The sequence below is a fragment of the Ranitomeya variabilis genome, chromosome 4 (assembly GCF_051348905.1).
Source record: "Ranitomeya variabilis isolate aRanVar5 chromosome 4, aRanVar5.hap1, whole genome shotgun sequence".
Classification (NCBI taxonomy): Eukaryota; Metazoa; Chordata; class Amphibia; order Anura; family Dendrobatidae; genus Ranitomeya; species Ranitomeya variabilis.
This window is the reverse complement of record NC_135235.1, coordinates 523380670-523404026: the sequence shown is the minus strand read 5'-3', so window position 1 is coordinate 523404026 and position 23357 is coordinate 523380670. Positions and strand designations below refer to the sequence as shown.

Here is a 23357-nt window from a genome sequence, read left to right as displayed (position 1 = left end):
CAGGGCCCCACTTTTCAGCTACATGAAATGTGACATTATTGTCAATCACAAATTTATATAACCATGAACTGGGTAGATGAATAAGACGCCGCCTTTGTCTGTACATAATGATTCATGTATATAGTGCCAAGAACTGCTCATATATGAGAGTGGGGGCCCACCGGAGGATTCTCCTGTTCTCCTGTGGGCCAGTCCGGGCCCGCACCATATAGGCAATAAGCAGGCGTGATTTGCAGCGGACAGAGTAGGGCATGGTTAAGATGTGCAGGTTTTCCCAGTAACATCTGTTGCAGTTTTCACATTTGTCGATGTAAATCACTGCTGACCCTCGTGGCCAGGGCATGACATGGTTCTGAAACACGCAGCATGGACACAAAATGAATGGGGCTAATCTGCCTGCGGATCCGTATCAGTGTGAACTGCACAGCTGCTGCAGCGGAGTCTGGTATATGACAGAATTCTGTGTATTCACCTGTGTCAATACAAACGAAACAAAGAAAAAGTAGTAAAAAATGTCAGGATACAAGAAACAGCCCCCAGAGCATTGTGACTATCGCCCCGACCCCTCTTTCCCACCCAAAAGAAAAAAATACCCAAAAAGTGTAAGGAAGCTGTGATGGTTATCTGCTCGCCCTGTCTGTCACAGCAACCAACTCACTGCGACATATAATAGCCCCATCTCATGGGCTACATAGGAAGTGGCGCGTCTAGGATGTTTGTGCTGCCCCCTAGTGCTACTTCCTGCACCTACAGCTTAGCCATGACAACGTTTTCCCTTCCTCGCGTTATCAGCCCTTCTGTCATTGGTGGAAACCATGTATGGGCGGAGACTATTCGCGGCAAGCTAACCTGTGATTGGTGGAGAGCAGTGTGTCCGGTACACGTGTCCTAAGAGTCACCGGAGCCGGGATGCAGGTCTGTCCGGGAGCGCTGTGTGTTCGCAGATCGTCGGTTTACGGTGCAGAGTCATTAACCGTGCAGCGTCTTGTGAATCAGGGTGTAGGCAAACCCCTGGCGCTGCATCTATTCTAGAACTACAAGTCCCAGCATGCACTGGTGGCTGTCACCTGCAGCTCCAGTACAGCTGCGATCCTAGACTTCTGTTAGGACGGATATAGATGTGAGGATAATGCATGGGATATGACCTAAACATGCTGCTGCCAGGATACACTGGGGGATTGCTGAATGTGTGGCCCCCGTTATTGCCATACATCCAGGGAATCATAGAGGTATCCAAACGACGACAAGTCCGTGGCCATTATCAAGGTCCCAGTGGTCACAAGGCCCCTCTGCTGGCACTCATCACTAGGGGGGACAAAGAGATGGTGCAAGTCGATTTGCAGGACCTGGTCCATCGAGGTCAGTAGCCTGTGGCCGGTATACGGGAGCCTGGAGGACCGCCGCCTCTTACCTGATGGCATCCGTAGCTCCTCTTTTAATTAAAGACGTTGTCCACTACTTTATCACTGATTACCTATCCTCAGGACAGGTCATCATCAATGTCTGATCGCTCGGGGTCTGACACCTGGCACCCCCGCCAATCTGCAGTTATTGATGTCGGCGACAGGCCGGAAGTACTTGCAGAGCTTCTCTGTCTTCCGATAGTGGCCGAGGCTTGGTACTGCACATCCTCCAATTGACCAAGCCTCGGCCACTATCGGAAGATGGCCAGCTACGCAAGTGAGAACTCTTGGCTGGCAGGCGCCATCCCCGATAACAGCTGATTGGCTGGGGTGTCAGGTGTCAGACCCCAATCGATCAGACATTGATGACCTAGCCTGAGGATAGGCCGTCAATGCTAAAGTAGTGGACAACCTCTGTATTCACCGTTGCGATGTAACACTGTGTGATGTCACACCAGGCTGGCTAATCAAAAGAAGAGCTGGGATGTAAGAGCGGCATTCTCCGGACTCCCGTCCAGTAGCCATGCATTACTCACCTGACTGATGGACTGGGTCCTGCAAGTGGATTTACACCACCTCTGTCCCAAGTCCTCCGTTGATCATTACCAGCATACTGCTGAGAATAGTCATCGCAGAAAATCAATGTCTATGGACTGATGGATACAGCTGTGTTCTATTACCCAGCTGTCCTTAACCCCTGAATGGCTTCTCTACCTAATTAGACTAGGCTCACAAGTATCACCTGTGCCTGGCCAGATATTTTATGTTCATGACTAGTTGTACACTGGTCCAGGGTCCATTTCTGTATTTAAAAAAAGCAGAAGAAAACCTAAAACAAATATACTGGTGACCCCATATATTATATAGATCTTATCCAATGATACAAGGAGGAGGAAGACAGTAATGGCAGCCACTTCCATTATGTAATAGTCCTAGAAGTAGATTGTCAGCTATCAGAGACAGGTTCCTCACGTCTGGCACTTGGCCGTGGTTAGTCCTCGCTTCTGTCTGGCACTTGGCCGTCGTTAGTCCTCGCTCCTGTCTGGCACTTGGCTGTCGTTAGTCCTTGCTCCTGTCTGGCACTTGGCCGTGGTTAGTCCTCGCTCCTGTCTGGCACTTGGCCGTGGTTAGTCCTCGCTCCTGTCTGGCACTTGGCCGTGGTTAGTCCTCGCTCCTGTCTGGCACTTGGCCGTGGTTAGTCCTCGCTCCTGTCTGGCACTTGGCCGTGGTTAGTCCTCGCTCCTGTCTGGCACTTGGCTGTCGTTAGTCCTCGCTCCTGTCTGGCACTTGGCCGTGGTTAGTCCTCGCTCCTGTCTGGCACTTGGCTGTCGTTAGTCCTCGCTTCTGTCTGGCACTTGGCTGTCGTTAGTCCTCGCTTCTGTCTGGCACTTGGCTGTCGTTAGTCCTCGCTTCTGTCTGGCACTTGGCTGTCGTTAGTCCTCGCTTCTGTCTGGCACTTGGCTGTCGTTAGTCCTCGCTTCTGTCTGTCACTTGGCTGTCATTAGTCCTCCCTTCTGTCTGGCACTTGGCCGTGGTTAGTCCTCGCTCCTGACTGGCACTTGGCCGTGGTTAGTCCTCGCTCCTGTCTGGCACTTGGCCGTGGTTAGTCCTCGCTCCTGTCTGGCACTTGGCCGTGGTTAGTCCTCGCTCCTGTCTGGCACTTGGCCGTGGTTAGTCCTCGCTCCTGTCTGGCACTTGGCCGTGGTTAGTCCTCGCTCCTGTCTGGCACTTGGCCGTGGTTAGTCCTCGCTCCTGTCTGGCACTTGGCCGTGGTTAGTTATACTTGACTGTGTGCTAGCTTGCTACACATTGATAAATGATTGTATGTTCAGCAAACTATTTTTGTATATTCTGCACCCTGGAAGTAAGACTGTTATAAAGTAATAATTAAAAAGGCTGTGTGTATAAAAGAGACGCCATGGTTCCTTGCCACAGTTACGGTAATTACTTCTATCGAATCTGGGCTATTTTGTGGTTCTAAAAATCCTAATTTACTGCAATTTTGTCTGATTTTAATATAGCTAGTACAGGCATTTTCCTATCCAGTTGTCACAGTTGGGTCAGGGTCAGACACCATATTTCATGGTCTGTATACAGACTACAATGCCAGGAGTGACTGCAGGTCTCCTGATCTGAATGTACATCTATGTGGGCATGTAAGTTCTGGTCATTGCGTTTACGGACTGTGATATGGGGATTAACTCGGAGAGGGATTGTCCAGAATATAAAAGCGTACTAAAATGAAAAAATTACTTTGTCACCTGGTAATTTCCCTGCCACTGATCACTAACACTGTTATGTACATACAGTTGAAACCAGAAGTTTACATGCTCTATATGAAAAGATATGTCAGACATTGAGAAAAACATGCATGTGTGTCTTTTTATATAATGTATGGTATGTAAGCTTCTTTTTTCAACTATACATGACACATGGTGTACATACTGGAATCACCGCGGAGGCTCCTCATTCCTGCAGGACAGGTGAAAGACCAGCAAGGACCACTCCTGCGACTGGGTATTTAGCAGGTGAGTATGTCATTTTTTTATTTTTGCATATGTCCTGCTATTATAATATTTTTTTATGTCCTGGATAATATTGTCTAATGTTGGAGATCTTAACTGGGTAAAAGTGACAATATGCATTAGAATTACATTGGCTAGGCGGGACGGGCCCACCATCTAATGTAAATTTAATTCTTGAAGTTGTTCATGAAAACACGAGTGTCCTGGCCCCTGTGTGTGGGCAGCAAGTGGGTGTCAGGGTATCTTCTACTGAATGACTTTACTGAGGGTAACTTTATATGGCCCACATATTAAGAAGCTACTTTATTTTATGTTATTCTTTTTTTATTGCTTTATAGGACCTACAAAATGTTCCCATTGACATCCAGACCAGCAAATTGCTGGGTGAGTACTTGTTTGTTAGGGTATTTGCCAGAAATCAAGTCAAACATGGAATATGTCTAGAAATAATGTATGCCCATGTCAACGAGTAGGACTAGTGTTGGTGTGAAACCATCTGCAGGACCTGGTCCATTAGTCTCATCAGTAATCTGCGGCTGCTGGACAGGAGTCCTGTGATCCTCCTCCTACCTTCCGGCATCTGCGGCTCCTCTTTTTGATTAGTCCGCCTGTCATCGTTGTGGCTAGACGCACCTGTAACATCACGCCTGGTCACCTAATCAAAGGAAGAGTCTCTGTTTCTGGGAGGTAAGAGGTGATTCTCAGGGCTAACCTTGCAGCGGCCACCGATTACTGACATTGATGCTGATCCGGATCAACAAATCGATTTGCACCAATTCTTAGTAAAATGTAAAATAAGAGGCTTATATATCTTTATACATAATGCTCCATACTGATGGCCAGATTTTACAGATGAGCAAATCAGTTTGCAGGACCCAAGTCCAGCAGCCAAGTTTATAGTCAGTGGCCACCAGAAAAGAGCCACCTGTTGCCTTCGGGTCTTTGTAGATTATACCGATGCTGTGTGACGCATGTATGATGTCTCACTGGGCCTACTAATCAGAATGGGTAGTCTGATAGGTAGGAGGTGACATTCAGCGCGGCCACGGACTCCTGACATGGCTGCCGGACCAGGGTCCTGCTCGCCCCCAGATTCCGTATGTGTGCGGGGGAGCGAAGGCTGCAACATCTTGGACAAAATGTTACATTTTTGCAAAATGGTGGTAAAATTGTGCAATTTTGTCAGAATTCTGGGTAGTTGTGGAGGGGAAAAGACACTACATACCCATTATAAGCTATGTGTCCAGTCCATGAAATTCACAGTTAAAATATGTACGCCAATCTGAATTGAGGTCTCAGGTGAGGCTGCATACTCAGGTTTTCTGAAGCAATTTTGAGACCAAAACCAGGTATGTATGAAGCATAATATGAGGTAAAGTATGAAGGATGGATCCTATTTCTACTTTTTTCTAAATCCAAACTTTTTATCTACAACCAAAGACCTGAAAAAACCCTGACTGTGTGGCCTCACCCTAAAGCCGTGTTCACGCTGTCACTGACTGTTTGCTAGGAGATGCTTGAGAACCAAAAACAGATGAAACTGGAACATAGTTACTTAGGTTGAAGAAAGGCCAAGGCCTATCAAAATTTTTTGCAGATGTGAAATAAAAAAAAGTCACTGACCTTCAGTGATCGCTGCTTGTCATTTTGTCCCCTCACAGATTGGTTGGTCGATCGCAGACACTGCGTCCTGAAATGGCAGGGCAAGGTACTGCAGATTAGAGAGAAGGTGAATCAAGCACTTCAGGACATGCCAGAACATGAGGATATCCGGAATCTCCTTTCAGGAACATGTGAGATGCTGGGAATGCTGCCATATGCCGAGATAATGAATCATAATGAACAACACGGAGCTGATCATGAAACGGGTTTTCCACTGGTTTCACACGACCGTCCTGAGTACAGATTGCACTGTCCGGGCCGGCTGAGGGTCTCCTGTCTCTATCCTCATATATCCCTCCTAGGCTGTTGACTTTGGGTCAGGGGAGCCGTTGGCGGTTCCAACATGGCAGTCTGTACTCAGTCCGTGAATATCGGATATGTGAAACTGACCTAAGGGTGATACTGCATGCTGCCGAATCGCCACCCATGATGATGCCCAAGGCCAAACTATTTAGTTCCAAGTTCTTGTGGCCTGTAAGAATCACAGATTGCAACGTTTCAGACATATGCAGACGCAACGTGGTATCACCCTGAGAGTGATAAAGAAAAATTAATAAATCTCAAATTAGTGGCAGGTAAACTTAGCTTAGTTATTAAACAATGGCAGCTGCTTATTTAAAAAAAAGTCATCATTTGCTTTATATTTAAAGCCTTCTTTTTTTTTTTGCCTTTTGATATTCGATAACATTTTTTGCACCAAATTTTTTAAAATGCCACACCTTTTATCATTTTTTTTTCTACTTTTTAGCCTAAAAAGCCGCATGTTCCACCAAAAGTCACAACATTAAAAAAATCAGGCGTATATAAAATCACTTCAGAGACAGACTGCAGTATATTTGCCCAAAAAAATTGCAATTGTTGAATCAGCTGAAAACGCCAAACGCCACCCACCAAGAGGAATCTAGAAAAAAAACAGGTGAACAAATAGGGTGAAAATAGACTTTAAAAACAAAAAGAAGATTATGGTGCTATTGAAAACCGACAAAAAGACACAAATGCGATAGTAAATCTGCTCCTAAGTCTGCTCATGTGCCCGGTGTGATCAGTGGCAGTTGTGCCCAGTGCTATTTACTGGCTGGGAGATATAGTGATGATGAGAAGGCTTGTCGTCAGCCAGGGCTTCTCTAAGAGAATGCAGAATGTAGATTTATAGATGGTATTATTACATTTTTCAATCGTTCCAGATATTAACTACTTCCACTGCTTAAAGATTGTTGAGATATTAAAGGGAACAGAAGCTGCGACCAGAAACCTGTTTGGAAGATATTCATCTCAGAGAATGAAGGTAGGAAACTATAGATGTGTACGAATAAGACATATAGTGGGAAACGTTCCTTTGTAGAAATAAAGGGGTTCATTTGGTGCCATTCATTTCGTTACCACCAAGCACCTCCTGAGACTTAATCATCATCAACAGGTATCATGAACGTGTCCTGTTTAAATAGGTCGTATGCATGATGGCTGCAAATCGTGCACGTGTCTTTGCGGGTGTGTGGGGTCATAATGTCATTGACTCTGCTCACTTGATGCAGAGACAGACTACCCCTTTATGCCATAAAGCCATTGTCATCTTGGTTCTTCAAATGAACAAAACAGAACTTGGTCTTTCTCATTTAAAAGGGTTGTCCACTTAGGCCTAACATTATAGATGTAATACACTAGTTTGTATGTCCTCGGTCTGTGATGCTTTTAAGCCATGCCCCCCCTAACTCAACAAGCCACCGTCCTCACGGCACTTTTTCCTGTAAGGTGGCAGCAGATGGAGGGGTTTGTGTCCAGATGCGCCAATGTGCACATCTTCAGTGAAGAGCACTTTTCTACTGCCCTTGTGCAAGATTCTCAACACTTGTTTTAAGAGTGTGTATGAATGCCAGTGAAGGCTTGCCGAGTGAGAGGCTGTCACTTAGCACACCGCAGGCCTAGTCACAGCAGTATATTAGTAAGGGCATACATATTGCTATATTATGTATTTATTTTTTGTATCGAAGCTTCCATCCCCATAAATATTCACCAGTCGGTGATTATTTAATAGCCTGTATAGATAGACGGACCGCTCTTCAGAAGCACATTGAACAATGTGTAGTAGATTGCTCAGTGCTAATAGGATGCTATTGTTCTGGCAGCGTGAGTCCTGTTTACGCAGATGCGTTGCCGATAATTGTGCAGCAAAAAAACATCATTTCGCTGGTGAACAAGTTGTTTCCTCGTTCGTCGGGTGATCAGCAGCCTGCTAAGACTGCACGGTTATTTTGAAATGAACGCTCCTAGAAACACTTATTCACAATAATGTTGCTGTGTAAATAGCTCTCCGCCTGAGGTCAAGGTCTATCTCCTCTGAAACCAACAGGACTGAACATATAGCAATCTAATTGCCTGATTATTCTCTTGTCTGCCCTCAGGAGGCCCTTATACACATTAAAGTGCTTTCACATTGCGTCTAGGCACTCGTTAGGTGGCCCCATCGTGGTTTACATCCGAACCACCTGCAAAACGGGATTCGGATGTATACGCCGACAGGGCTATAGACTATAATGGTGTCGGTACAGCGAATGTGCACTCTGCTCTGCATCATTTTAGGGCGTATACGCCTACTGGAGACCGACACCCAGACACAGTCTACTATGTATGAGTGTCCACCTCAGGCACCTGAACATGATGCACGGCAGAGTGCACATGGCCTCATAGAACCCATTCATACAATAAAAACACAAAACGCTTTAATTGTGGATAAAAATGGCCGTGTAGTTTATTTAGGGTTACATAAATTAATTAATCACCAATAAATAAACTCCATAGATTATAAAACCAAAGTACCAAACTTTTCCAATAAACCAATCCACCCAGACATGGGTGATTTTCCCACAATTAAACTACACGACAGTAACATTACAAGAATTCAGGGGAGGGAGGGTGGGGTCTTCTTTATCTTCTTCCGCTGACAGAATGACCAGATACCACAAAACAGGTGTTTATATATTCAAAAAAAGAGCGGCAAAGCTGCTAACAGCCAATAGAAAACCGTAACAATAGCTGCCAAACATACCAGAAAAAACTGGATAAAACCAGTGTCACACTTTCAGAGATGACTGACCTGACCTTTATTTGACCTTTCTTCTGACAGAAAGTCATATTAAATGACAGGGTCCATGAGGCCATGAGACCCCCGCTATATTTCTTTCAGGTTTACGCGGGGGGGCTAACATTCTCACTATCGACACCGTTATAGTCTGTGACCCAACTGCACATATGTTGAGGTCCCGTTTTGTGGATGTAAGCCCTGATGGAGCCACCGAACGAGTGCCTAAACGCAATGTGAAAACACCCTTAGATGGTTGGCTGCCATCAGTAGGTTGTAATGTGTGTTGCAAGATGTAGGCCTCCTTGCGTTATATGGTCGCCTAGAAGATTACTGAATCTCCATATTAAAAGCAACTTGCAGGTTTGGGCTGGGGTAATCTGCTGTGCTTATCCGATGGAATAAGGAAAAGAGCTTCTGATGTGTGTGTGGATAATGACTTGCTATTAACTGATTAATATAATGCTACGTAAACTTTCGCATCATTTGACGTCCCACGCTGAGCGCCCTGCAGCCCTAACCCAGAGTCCTGATAGAAACGGCTTATGTTATGTATTATATATTAGTCGGTACCTAAAACTGTTTCTAACCTATTGGCAGAGTGCAGTGATTTACCACAGCATAGATAATGGGGGTCTGTGGTAGTCTGAATCCACCTCCTGCCTGATCACTGGTTATGGCAGCTCCTCTCTCCCTCCCCACTACAGTGTCTTCACAATGACTGTGTTTTGTAAGCCCACCGCAAGCCCACCAGAACGTCTGTGCAAGGATAGCTGATTTCCATCACGGCAAGGCTAGAACGGCCCGCCTTGTGTATGTAGTCACCGTCTGGTGTTATTTCTAGTCTGCAGCTAATCTGCATCGGCCACACTGTGCTGTATTTGCATGTGGTTTCCATGTAGCCAAATCACTGTCTGCCACTTGTTTCTCGGCTTCTGGGGCTTTATCGCTCACCTTACACATCCAGGGAAGAAATTCTATACATGTTAGTCATTGTACAATGCTTTGCTAGCATCCCTGTGTGCTATGTTACACGTAGGTGAACAGGGATCTCAGTTACATTACATGGAGAACACTTTACATGGGGGCTGCACTGCAGTATAAATGGGGTCTCAGAAATAAACTAAAGTGTTAAATGAGTATCATTTCATTAATAAGATTTTCCCATCTTACACATATGACATGACACCTATAAGAGATGGAATATAACCCTAATCAAAAATACAAAGCATATAAAGGTGCAATTAAGCACTAATTCAAGCAGGCAAACTACTATAAAACCTAGAGGACTGCCTTGAATAATCAATAAATACCCCCAAAATACAAACTCTTTACTTTTATTGTTGGAACACCAATTGTCAAGCTAAAAAGCATGTTCAGGACAAACATTGTAAAGGGCGATATTAAAATCTAGACGCAGAAGAACATGAACACCATGAACCATATTTATCATCAGTATTATACAAGTTAGTGCACTTGCATCTTATATACAAATATATTACAAAGGGGTATGTACAGATAGGAATGGTAACTAAAAAACCGTGATAGAGAAATATCTCAAACATAAGTGTGAGGCATTAAGAATAAGTGATGAAACAGTTACGGACCCCGGTTCGTGGTGGAGATGCTGCCGCTGCCCCAGGCTCCAATGTGCGTTTCACACGAGCTTCCTCAGGAGTGACCAGTATAAATGAGATCTCAGAAATTAGCCTTAATGTGTTAAATGAACAGCATTTCATTAATAAGATATTCCCATCTGCCACATCTACGACATTCCTATATATCTTTTTATTTTCAGGATTGGCAAGAAGTGATCTCTCTATACCAGGCTGATAATTCCTATCTGGGTGAGTGTTACAAATATAGGACACATATTGAAAACCATGGCTATATCATAAAACTCTCGCTGAAGACTGCACATAGTGGGTGATACTAAGTATAGGAAGTGGCTATTTTTGAAGGCCCCTGTACACATTAGATAACTGTCAAATGATCATTCAGCTGACCGCTATGTGTCCTAAGTCCTTCACACAGGAATATTTGTCCAAACGTTATTTTGTTCTGTATGAGAGAGCCTCCACCGGACAGAAGGATCAGCCTTGAGATTTGACATTTTCACTGTTCCTGTATTTTGTTTTTGTTAAAATAACTGGTTTAAATACATAATAATAATAATTAAGGTTTATAGTGATGCCCAAATTCTGACCCGCTGTGGTCTTCCTGTGCTTGATGGGCTGCTCCTAGGCATGGGCATAGTCATAGGGTGCAGCTAGCGTAATAAGGAGCTGTAAAGATGAACTGCTGTGCTTCCATCTTTGTTATGGGGCACTGTGGTGTAGTCTTCATATTCAGCTATTGTGTACATTTATGTATCTATATATGGATCTTAAATTCCCATCAGTGGAACTGATCTGCAGTAGCAGCCGTACAGAAAAGTTGCTGTTCTTGTGTTAACATTAATGGAGCCCTTTTATTCTGCTGATCTGCAGGGCCCTTTGGGGTCAGGGCTGATTGATCACTGTCTGACTCCTGAATAAGCTCCAGTACCACACGGTAACTTGAACTGAACAAAATTGTAAATTGGAAAATGTGACACAATATCTGTATTAAATTACACGATGAAAGCCGGCATTGTGCGTCCGCCTAATCAATGTGCAGCTTTCATACATAAACGGTGTAGAGTTTGCCATACACTTGGAATGACTTTTGGACAAAACAGTGTTTTGGCCGATCATTTGGCTGTCAGCCATATTGACCAGCCCTCCCAATCACATACTCATAGAGCGCTCCTGTGTTCTCTATGAGAAAACCACCACCAGATATGTCTGACGGCAGCTTGTCCTTGGGAGAACAAAGCAATCGGCAATCCAACATTTGACAAGGCGGATTGATATCTTCCCCGACAATAATTTGGTCTCCTAAACATATTGGTGTGTCGGCTGAATCCGTCAGTATCGGCCGGTTCGTCCGACATTGGTCCAGGGTGTATGGGTATGGGGGGTGTTAGAATGTACAAGAAGCCAGCAGTGAAGTGGGCAAACACATGCTCGAGCTATAACTTTGGGAATCATTAATCATTACTTATCATTATAAATTTTCACATGGAGGGAGGCACTATATATATATATATATATATATATATATATATATATATATATATATATATATATATATATATATATATATATATATATATATATATATATATATATATATATATATATATTGATTTATCCCTGCGGTATATATAATCGTGAGGCTTGTGATTAATGTGTTTCCTGTCCTTTTTAGCGGAGAGTGGCAGCCTGCTGATGCGCAATGTGAGCTATGAGATCCCTGGGTTAAAGAAGCAGATAACCCGGTGTCAGCAGCTTGTTGTGGAGTGTGAGCGTCGGGCCGAGGAGTGTGTGCAGGGGGCCACGGAACAGCGAGAACAGTATTACAGCAGCTGCAAGCGCTATGGAATCACTGTAAGTGCACAAAAGAATTACTTCTAGGATTGATGCACATGCTGAATCTGCACCTAAATCCGCATTTATAACTAGAAGATTTACTGTGGATTTCATCCTTTTACATTAAGACTATGTGCACACGTTGCTGATTGTATGCGTTTTTGCCTCGTTTTTTTTCGCCACGAAAAGGCATACACAACCCATTGAATTCAATGGGATTCTGCAATGCTGTGCTAATGTTGCGTACTTTTCCGCCGCGGAATTGCATCGCGGAAAAATACGCAGCATGCTCATTCTTTGTGCGGAATCGCGGCGATTCCATACACATAGGAATGCATTGATCCGCTTACTTCCCGCATGGGGCTATGCCCACCATGCGCAAAGTAAGCGGATCACGTGCGGATGGTACCCAGGGTGAAGGAGAGGAGACTCTCCTCAGGCCCTATAAAAAGAATTAAAATAAAAAATAGTTATATACTCACCTTCTGGCGGCCCCCGGATCCAGCCCAGGCCTTAGCGATGCTCCCGGCAGCTCCCGTTCCCAGTGACTCTTTGCGGCAATGACCTGTGATGACGTAGTGGTCTCACGTGATGCTACGTCATCTGGGGTCATTGTCGCGAGGCATCGCTGGGGAACGGGAGCTGCCGGGAGCATCGCGAGGATCAGGAAGGCTGCGGAAGTGTGACATTTGCCGAAGTTTTTTTTTTTTTTTTTTAAATGTACTTTAATAAGCTTCCAGTTCCGAGCACTGACTAATGATAGAATAGGTCGATCGGTGCTTTTTTAATGACATTTATTTGTTACGAATAGGGTGCAGTCAGACAGCCGTATAGATGCATGGACTGGCCGGCGTCTCTCCCGACCTGAGCGTGACGGCTTCTTATATTTCTATTCAGCTGTCACGTTTGGGTCGGGAGAGCCGCCGGCCAGTCCGTGCACTGATTTATATGGCCATTTGACTGCACCCTTGCTAGGAGGGTTGTGGACAAATACTTTTTTTTTCTGTATTTGTACAGAACACTTTCCATTATTATCAGCATGTTTATTATAAGTGAGGCCGTGTGCCAACCAATGGTAATTTGTGTTTAAGCCTAATGATGTGGTCACAGGTGAGTGTAATATCAGTAGTCATTAGATTGCGTGGCCCAATTACATTTTGTATAAACATTCTCTGATTATTTGGAAAATCCATATTTGCATTCAGAGAGATATGTGGCAGAATAACAGCGCTCTTATCTCTATGTCTGGCATGATGTCACCTTAGATTGTGGTCGGCTTGATTTTCCTGCAGGGAGGCAAATTGCATCTAATGGCAGAATCGTACACATACCTGCTCAGCCGACAAGGAGAGTGGAGTAAAGCATTGACCTACATTGTACCTGTACTTTTCCATTTTTGCCCTTGTAGGGAGACAATGTTCGTAAGGAACTTCAGATGTTGGTCCAGGATGTCCCAGCAGCCCTGAGACAGGTCGGATCAGATGCTTCTGGACTTCTACCTGCAATCGAATTGTACCAGGCCTGTGTGTCTTTTGTCTGTGATAGGTAAGTGGTGTCTCATTTTCTTCTACCTGTTTTTAAAGGGAATCTGTCACCTCATTTTTCGCATATAAGCTTCGGCCACCACCATCAGGGGCTTATCTACAGCATTCTGTAATGTTCTAGATAAGACCCTGATGTAACCTGAAAGAGAAGAAAAACAAGTTAGATTATAACCACCCAGGGGCGGTCCCAGTTCAGTTCAGGTCCGATGGGCGTCCCGGGTCTGGGTCCGGCGCCTCCCATCTTCATGCAATGTCATCATCCTCCTTCTGTCGTGGCTCCTGCGCAGGCGTAATTCTCTGTCCTGTTAAGGGCAGAGCAAAGTACTGCAGTGCGCAGGCGCCGGGAAGAGTCAGAGAGACCCGGTGCCTGCGCACCGCCCCTGGGTGAGTATAATCTAACTTGTTTTTCTAATCTTTCAGGTAACATCGGGGGCTTATCTACAGCATTATAGAATGGTGTAGATAAGCCCCTAATGGCAGTGACCGCAGCTTATATGCGAAAAATGAGGTGACAAGATTCCATTTAAAGTTAATCTGTCACCAGGTTTTTGCTACTTCATTTAAGAGTAGCATGATGTAGGGACAGAGACCCTGATTCCAGCAATGTATCACTTACTGAGCTGTTTGCTGCAGTTTTGATAAAATCACTGTTTTATCTAGCAGTTCTCTGAATATTGAGCTCTATATAACCCTGCCACACCACTTATTGGTAGCTTTCTGCTTATGAACAGTGTACACAGAAAGTTGCCAATCAGTGATGTTGTCGGGGTTATACAGAACATAGACGACTACCTGGCAGCAGGTTTACTGAGCCTTTACTAATCTCCTTTTGATAAAAGACCGATTTCATCAAAACAACACTAAGCAGCCCAGGAAGAGACATTGTTGGAATCAGGGTCTCTATTTCTATATTATGCTGCTCTCAGATTAGGTGGCAAAAACCTGGTGACAGATTCCCTTTAACAAAGCTGCACAGAAATCAAGTGACTAAATATTGAAGAATTATCGTAATTCTTTTCTCTCCGTTAGCTCCTCTGAACATGCTCTTCCTCTAATCTGCTATGTGCAGAAACATGGAGACACCTTGGTATACGAGTGGCGAACTGGAGAAGTCCCTGTAACTGTAGAACGGACAGAAGTCAAAGTGGTTGAGGAGGTTTCCCTCTGTACAGAAGAAGGAGAGGTAAGAGTAGCCTATATTCCATAGAAGTCTATGGTCACTGCCACTGCAATCCTTTATATATTATATTTTTGTCAGATCGACTGGGGAAATTTAGGATTAACTACAGAGACTCCAGCGCTGCAGACATCAGAGGGAATAGACTGGGGCATTGTCTCAGGAACAGAGGTAAGACACCTATGTAGAGGTAACGTTGCAGGGGGGAGTTCTTTTTGGCCTTAGGTGACCACTTCTGTGTTTCTCTTATCCGTGCAGTCACTTGGGGGTTGTTTAGCATGGGCTGTACCTAAGAACAGCAGGATTCCACAGTCATGAGCCGATTACAGAGGGTCCCTAATTCTTCTCTATTCTTAGGTCTATTGTGATTAAAAACTGACTAGCCGAATTCTTCTAAGCTCTATGTAGAAACAGGAGGTCAATTTTCTCTGCACAATCAAGAGTCGCTGCAAAAGTTTATTTCAGCGGGGAGGAGCGGAGCAGCTGAGTCAGGAGTTAGAGGGGATGAGTCATACAGGTACAGGAAACTTCCTGTTTCTACCTAGCACAGAGAAAAGAGAAGAATTAGCTGAGTGGAAAGGTAAAATGAGCAATTGTAAGTACACAGTGCTATATAATATGATGATTGTAATATATTAAATATATTAAGAAAATAAAAACTTTGATGGCATTTCTTCCTTAAATATCTGCTTACATATTTTGGGGCACATTTATGAATGTTGTCTGACTTTTAGGCAGTACAAACTTAGACTAGACAGTCAAAAATTCATCAGAGTGATCTCAGCGGCTTATTTGGATGACAAATTTGGTGCAATTTTAGACTGTCAGGTGGTGTAAAGTCAGACTAATTAGCTTAGTTTGTGGTGCTCATTTGCCCCCAAATTTTGGTGCATTTTTTGGAGCACAGAATCCCATCTAGGCCACACTCAAATTCTCGCCCCTTGGCCAGATGATGAACCTCCGAAAATATCTAAAGCACATGATAAAAAAAGCTACGGTTTTGTGGTGAAAATTGCAGCAGCATTCGGCATATATCATGGGAAGTCTTCCCCCCTGGTTTAGATCTGCTTCTCTGGAAGAGCCCAAAATTAATTTAGTCACCAAAAAAATCTTAATGAAACAATCTTTTTTTTCTTTTTTTTTTTTTAATCATTTATTGTACATTGTGATTTTTTCTTTTTTTTTTGCAGGTTGCAGATGCTATAGTCTGGGACACTGAAGAATCTGTGCCTGGGGAGATCATCACTGTGCTGGAAGATGGACACAATGGTGAGGCCTAAAACCAACATGTATCATTGCTGTATCAGTATTAGTTGCAGCATCCTGCATCAGGCAGCTCATGATGTGCGGGTGAAAGTGCCATATACTTTGAGTTTTATAGGAATATTTCCTTGAATTTTTCATATTTTGCTGCCTTTCTAGATGATTCATTGTACTAGTTCATGCTTCCATCTCCTATTAAGAACTTGCATTTGGTTCTGTCTTGTTGTGCATTGAAGGTTATAAAAATTAAAGGACTATTTCACCTTCTATTTATTTTTTTTACTCAACAAGCATGTTCTGTTAAATGACAAATTCAGCCTTGCTTATCCCCAGCTACTGCAGCGATGCCTCTATACTATTGCCCCTAGTCTTTGTTGACATGGCTGCAGTGGTTTTGACACATTGGTACGTTTAAAAAAGAATTGAAATGGACAAATTCTATTATTTCTTCAGGATAATTGGATTGACTCCTTCCTCTCAGTTATAATACATTATTGAATAAGAGAAAACAATATAGGAGGAGAAAGGGATGGAAGGAGGGAAAGGGGGTAGAACAACATACACAGTCGTCACCTTACTGATAAATGCTAACGAAGCAACCTCTTTCTTTGGGTGTCTTTATAATATATACAAACTTATTCCACCTGACAAATGCATACCACCAATACCTCAAACTAAAGTAATTGTGATACTTTACAATGCTCAGTAAATGTAGCCATTTCAAGCTGTCGTGACTTGTCTTTTTCTCCTAGTGCCTCCAGGTGTAGCTCGAGGATCCGATGCCCTCACCGTGCTCGAGAACACAGAGACTCGCAACCAGTTTGTTGATGAATTAATGGAGGTGAATGTCTGATCTATTAATGTTCCTAGCCGTCTTCATAGTCGTGCTATCTTTCTGTATATCTTCCTCTTATTTTGTCTCTTCCTCTCTTCTTACTCCCTCTGTTTTCTTTGTTCTCGGCTTTGTCCCTCTGTCTCTCTTATTTCCTTCCTTATTGTTCTTTTCTGTGTTCCTCCATTGTTCTTTCATTTTTCTTCTTTTCTAGCCTTGACCTCTGTCTTAGCGATTAATCTTTTTTTTCTTACATCCTCTTTCATGTTCGCTCATGCTTTCTTTCTGCATATCATTTTGTGTCACGCTCTTGCCCCCGCATTTTTTTTCCCATGCTTCCCCTACACAATCATCCTTTTTCTTGTCTTCTCCTTTAACTTGATTCCAGTTTATGAACTGATGACTTATTTGTCCTTTTTCTGTCTCCAACTCTTGATTTTTGACTTAAGGTACCGTCACACTAAACGATATCGCTAGCGATCCGTGACGTTGCAGCGTCCTCGCTAGCGATATCGTTTAGTTTGACACGCAGCAGCGATCAGGATCCTGCTGTGATGTCGCTGGTCGCTGAATAAAGTCCAGAACTTTATTCGGTCGTCCGATCGCCGTGTATCGTTGTGTTTGACACCAAAAGCAACGATACCAGCGATGTTTTACACTGGTAACCAGGGTAAACATCGGGTTACTAAGCGCAGGGCCGCGCTTAGTAACCCGATGTTTACCCTGGTTACCAGCGTAAAAGTAAAAAAAACAAACAGTACATGCTCACCTGCGCGTCCCCCAGCGTCTGCTTCCTGCTCTGACTGAGATCCGGCCCTAAAGTGAAAGTGAAAGCACAGCGGTGACGTCACCGCTCTGCTGTTAGGGCCGGAGCTCAGTCAGTGTCAGGAAGCAGACGGCAGGGGACGCGCAGGTGAGCATGTACTGTTTGTTTTTTTTACTTTTACGCTGGTAACCAGGGTAAACATCGGGTTACTAAGCGCGGCCCTGCGCTTAGCAACCCGATGTTTACCCTGGTTACCCGGGGACCTCGGCATCGTTGGTCGCTGGAGAGCGGTCTGTGTGACAGCTCTCCAGCGATCAAACAGCGACGCTGCAGCGATCGGCATCGTTGTCGCTATCGCTGCAGCGTCGCTTAATGTGACGGTACCTTTACACTGGCAGATTTCTGGCCGCAATCATCAGTAACAAGACAATCAACGCTCAGTTAAAGGGAATCTGTCAGCAGGTTTTTGCTATGTAATCTGAAGATGGCAGAAGATAGCAGCTGAAACACAGATTTCAGCGATGTCACTTATCAAGCTGTGTGCTGTTGTTTACTTATAATTAATGTTTTATCACTAGCTTATCATTGCTAAGTCTGATGCTCACGCGACTCCGTCCCTTCCTATGATAAGCGGTTCAGGGTCGATAGGCCATCTACATATAGAAACTGGTGTGGGCGGCGCTAGCTTTCTCAGCTCTGCTGCATTGCTAAATCTAAAAACTGTGATTGGTCAGAACTGCTGCACCCAGAGATCTAAGTGATACATCGTTGGATTTAGGGTCTCATTGCCTACATCATGCTGCACTCAGAAGAGGTGGCATAAACCAGGAGGCAGATTCCCTTTAAGGCCATTTTACATGGGCCGAAGCTAACTGTTTGGGCAAGAAGAATGCTTAATATAACAGTTCTGCCCACATACATTTAGCATAATATCAGCAGCACATCTATCTACATGAACATGCTTTTGCACATTCACTGGCTGATCGCAGCCATTCAATCATCAAGCTTCCATGTTTTCTCACACCTATTTTCCCATTTAAGAGTGCCTCCATACCCTTCGCACTTTCTTTTCCTTTCTGCTAACCTTTTTATTTCTCCCTGCCAGTTGGAGCTCTTCCTCTCTCAGTGGCTTCAGGGTATTGATGGCGACACTGACGTTGTCACCGTCACACAGTTCCAGACGGCCCCACCCATTCTGCAGGGACAGACCAGGAATAAAGTTGAAGCCATGTTGTCCCATGTTAAAGATTTAATTGGACGCTTAACGGATGTCAAAATGCGCCATCTTTTCCTCATCCTAGCCTCTCCACGGTTAGTGTGATCTGATTTTCTTCTATTGTTCCTGCTTTCTAGATACATTGACAGATTTGACACTTTGTGTTTCGGAGATCCCCTGATCTACTAATTCAGGGGGTCCACTTTTTGGGGTCAGGTGATATCATCATGTTTGTTACAGGTATGTTGATCGCGTAACGGACCTACTACGACAGCGGCTGAAGCAAGCAGAGCTCTTAGAGAGGAAAAGAGAGGCATGGCTGGAGAGAGGGAAATCTGTGCAGGAGGAGAGGGAGAGCCTGGAGCCTAAGCTTGTGCTTTTACAAGAGAGGAGTCGTGAACTGCAGAAGCAGGTGAGCGCTGGGAGCTAGTGGGAGCGGCAGGTGCAGCTGGATGGGTATATGTACAAATGGCGGGTCGCTTGCTTATGGAGCAAGAAGCTGCTGCCAATGGATGATTTCACTTTTTGTAATATGGCAGCAGTTTCCAGTCCGACTGTGGGATTTGTGATCTGATTCATAACAGCACCATACATGACTATAATTCCGACAGTATTCACCAATCCACAGGATAATGCTAACTTGCTGATTGGTGGGTGTCTCTCTGTTCGGACGCGGACAGATCTGCAGAACGGGGAACTTTTATCTGTGTGACAAGATGGAGCGACATTCGGATACTTAGGGCTCCTGGAAAAGGTTGACCACAGCTGCCGACTTTTCTGGGGCTGCTGGAAAAAGTTGAGCGCAGCTTACGACAGCCCCATGGGGAATGAATGGAGCAGTTGTCGGGAATGCGCACTGCCACTGTCATTCTAATTGAGATATAAAGGTTCCCTGTTTTACCAGTTGGTGTGGGTCTTGGCGTCATTTTCCCAACAAGTTATCACCTATCCAGTGTGCAGTAACAATTGCAATTGGCAGTATAAGAAAGAAGGGTTGCTTTGTGGACTGTGCCTGTTATTTGCTGGGACAAGTAAGCTAACCCTATATAAGTCCCTGTATAATTGCCGGACAGAGCAGTCCCATTATGTTTCACTAGTTTTACAGACTTCTTCGGGCCCCTAGAGCTACTAGAAGTATTTGTAATGAGACTAAACTTCTGCAACACTTCTATTCCCTCCCACACTGACTGCTAGAAATGAGAGCTGTCAGTGAATCACACACGGGTCTGCTGTACTCCAGCACTAAAGTGACACTGGCATTATGTCTCTAGCTTAGCCTGCTCTAAGCTACTGTGATGGCGTGTTCTTTCTCCAGTGTGTTGCTGCCTACTTATGATTGGTCAGCATCAGAAAACAGAAGTACATGCCCCCAGTGAAATCTCTCTGGTGATGTCACTTAGACTTTAAAGAAACATATATATTAACTCTTCAGTTCCCAAATACGTTGATTGCTAATATCTCTGCAATGGAAGGCCAAAAAACAGTTTTATTCTGCTCTGCAGCGCCTAGTACATTGTGTGTCCTGATCAACATGAAAAATTTTGTGAAAAGTCTTCTTTAAGTCATGAGACTTGCAGTCAGGCTGAAAGTTAATATGGAATACAGTTCAATTGCATAAGCCTTTCTAATAAACCAGACTTTTGGACCTGTTCATAATAGGCCAACAACTTATCTCTTCATTTTTCTTGCAGATTGAAACAGATATATCTCGGCGATATAATAACCGCCCGGTGAAACTTATCGGCACTGGACTTTGAAAGTCATCATTTGACCTCCGACTCCAGTTTATACATTAAAACATCATCTTTATAAAGTGTTCTAACGGCGTCCTGTCCTTTCACGTAATATTTGGCAATGACAATGACACACTTCACCTTATCTCTAACCTGTCTGCTTCCTGACCATTCTGCGGATGACACATTCCATTTCCCTCCTTGCTTCTTTCTCAGTACCACACTGCTCCATGCGAGCCTTTCTCCTCTTTCTGGCTCCCTAATTACATCCCATCAGAATGACGAGTGACCTGTCACTGCTCATTATTCTGGCTGCTCGTTATCTCGGTTCCTGGGGGGGGAGCTGCACCCTCCAGCTGGACACTGAGTGATGGCATCTATTAATCAGCAGGCTCACGGAGCCATACCTGTAAGCACATCATGCACCTCTGCCAGTGGGCTCGCGCCATGGATTGTCGGGTTCTTACTGGATGGCTTTACAAATGACGCTGCGGGATTTGGCTGTGAAGGAGGTATGGGAGCCTGGACTTGGATCTCTGGATTGAACGTGGTCCATGAGCGGGTTGCTTTGTAGGTTATGCCATTTTAACAATATGTTTACATACGGCAAGTTTCTTGCAGAAATTTGTGTACAAAAAAAAATCCCATATATCTGAGGTTTGTAAAAAATCAGATGCCCTTGTTTCCAAAAATAATTTGTTAGATGGAAAGAACAGATTTTAAGCAGTAGTTTTTACAACAAATCTTTGTGCGAACATACGTGTGATATCCATATTTATACAGCAACATTGTAATATACAGTCTCCTATGATAACAATGGCAATGTATATATAAAAATTGGGTGCAAAACAGATGGTCTGTATGGGATTCATTTTTCTTTCTCTTTTTTGGGGGGGGGCACCCATAGACTTGATTAATGAGTGAGCCTCTTCCAACATATACAAAAAAGAACTGTGTATGTTGCAAAAACATATATATATATATATATATATATATATATATATATATATATATATATATATATATAGTTTTCTTTTTTTTTTTTGCATTCACACTCAGTCCATGTGAAAAAAAAACAACCTGCCATTTAAACATCCCTATTGAATTACATTGGTCGGTGTGCTGTCCCATTTTTACTCGTCAGCCCATTTCTGTATAATACGCTCCTCCTAACAAGTCCTGAGGGTGAAAAGGTTGACTGGTCTAAAGTCGATGCCATGAAAGAAATCTAAGCTGATCCTTATATTACTGGAGATTGGCCTGAATTATTTTATTACACTTCTCTAGGTGAACATCCACAGTACATTGGAAACACACGTATTGTATTTTGCTTAATATATTTCTTAAGCTAACTGCATATAGAGTTGTATAGCGTCTATATTTATTAATACATGGTTTATATAAGGACTTATAAGTGTCTGATCATGGGGTTTCAGCAGTAAGAATCCATCATGTTAGTCACTTTATAGAATTGGTGACCATAAAAAGTCAAATTAAGATTTCCAAATTTCCCAAAAATATGCTATAGAATAGATTTAGTGGTGACTAGTGATGAGCGAATGTGCTGGGATAAGGTGTTATCTGGGCATGCTCGGGTGCTAACTGAGTGTCTTTGGGGTGCTGGAAAAATATGTTTGAGTCCCTGCGGCTGTTTGACAGCCCAACACATGCAGAGATTGCCTAACAAACAAGAAATCCCTGCATGTGTTGTGAGTCTCGAACAGCTGTGGGGACTTAAACATATTATTTGAGCACCCCAAAGACACTCGGTTAGCACCTGAGCATGCTCAGATAACACCGTATCCCAGCACGTTCGCTCATCACTAGTGCTGACATCAGAGTAAAGTACAGTCTGAAGGCATACATCTATGGTAACTGAATCCATTGTATAATTTGTAATCCCCATCTTCCTATTTGTAATGCCAGGAAATATTCCCAACATTCCTGATAATGGTGTTCCCAAGGTTTCCAGCTTGCTTTGTAAATGACCCCTAACCTATGTAGGATCCACCAATGTAGTAATAGGGTCCCTTGTGGCAGAAGATGACTACATGCATGCACATATCTAATGGCAGCCTGCGCACAGGAGATGTATCCTCATCTTAATAAGTCTTAGGATCTCAAGTTCTGTAAGTGGTCCATATAGAGAAGCCCAATTAAATAGTGACCTCCAAGATCAGCGTTCTGGGAATATTAACGGAGCATATCAGAAATAAAAATATGGCCGCATTTTGTGCATACTCTGCTTTTCTTTTATTTGTTACCTGTCTTGTAAAGAATCAGATAGTTGGGGTCTAGGTGATTAAATGCCGCCATCTCCATACATTATTCCCAATACTTGGCCAAGAGGTGCAGTGTAATTGGCGTTATGCAGGCGGATGTTAGACGCTGTCTTCATTGTTACATATCTGAGGCTTTCTGCTGCCATAGATGACGTCATGGGCTCTCGGCTGGTGTGCACGGTGACTACTATTAGCCATCATTACGTACGCTGTCCTAAAGACATGATTTCAGGCTTTAGTATGCACGCTCACGGGTGCACTGTAAATCACCAGCCTTTTTTGCACATTAGTTTCCCAGGGTAATTGTTGTCTTTACTGTTTGTGATCCCACTCTGGGTGTGTTCCCTGCTTTGCATTGTATCCCATCCCCCACAGACAGGCTGCAGTCTCTTCCCTGTGGCTGCCGTGTACCCAGCCTCCCTGGTT

At 43.8% G+C, this 23357-nt stretch overlaps 1 protein-coding gene and 1 long non-coding RNA gene across 6 annotated transcripts in view; one reads left to right on the top strand and one right to left on the bottom strand.

Moving 5' to 3' along the window:
• The first annotated feature begins 697 nt into the window (after positions 1–697).
• CDK5RAP3 (CDK5 regulatory subunit associated protein 3) lies at positions 698–21517 on the top strand. Of its 4 annotated transcripts, none has more exons than XM_077252228.1 (14): positions 698–915; positions 4267–4312; positions 5590–5721; positions 6775–6875; positions 10465–10513; positions 11958–12136; positions 13527–13663; positions 14692–14845; positions 14921–15010; positions 16030–16108; positions 16855–16943; positions 18806–19011; positions 19157–19328; positions 20608–21515. In XM_077252228.1, the coding sequence occupies exons 1-14, from the start codon at positions 910–912 to the stop codon at positions 20671–20673; spliced, it is 1506 nt and encodes a 501-aa protein (XP_077108343.1). In that variant the 5' UTR covers positions 698–909; the 3' UTR covers positions 20674–21515. The 4 variants fall into 4 exon arrangements, with proteins under 4 accessions (XP_077108343.1, XP_077108345.1, XP_077108344.1 ...); XM_077252230.1 differs by having other exon boundaries at positions 898–1120; XM_077252229.1 differs by having other exon boundaries at positions 901–958.
• LOC143765502 (uncharacterized) overlaps positions 15276–23357 on the bottom strand; it is a 32786-nt gene continuing 24704 nt past the window's right edge. The window contains exon 5 of one of the 2 annotated variants that reach the window (XR_013213407.1): positions 15276–15376. This is a non-coding gene — a long non-coding RNA (uncharacterized LOC143765502). Of the gene's footprint in view, positions 15381–23357 lie in introns of both variants that reach the window. The other variant, XR_013213406.1, reaches the window with a different exon arrangement.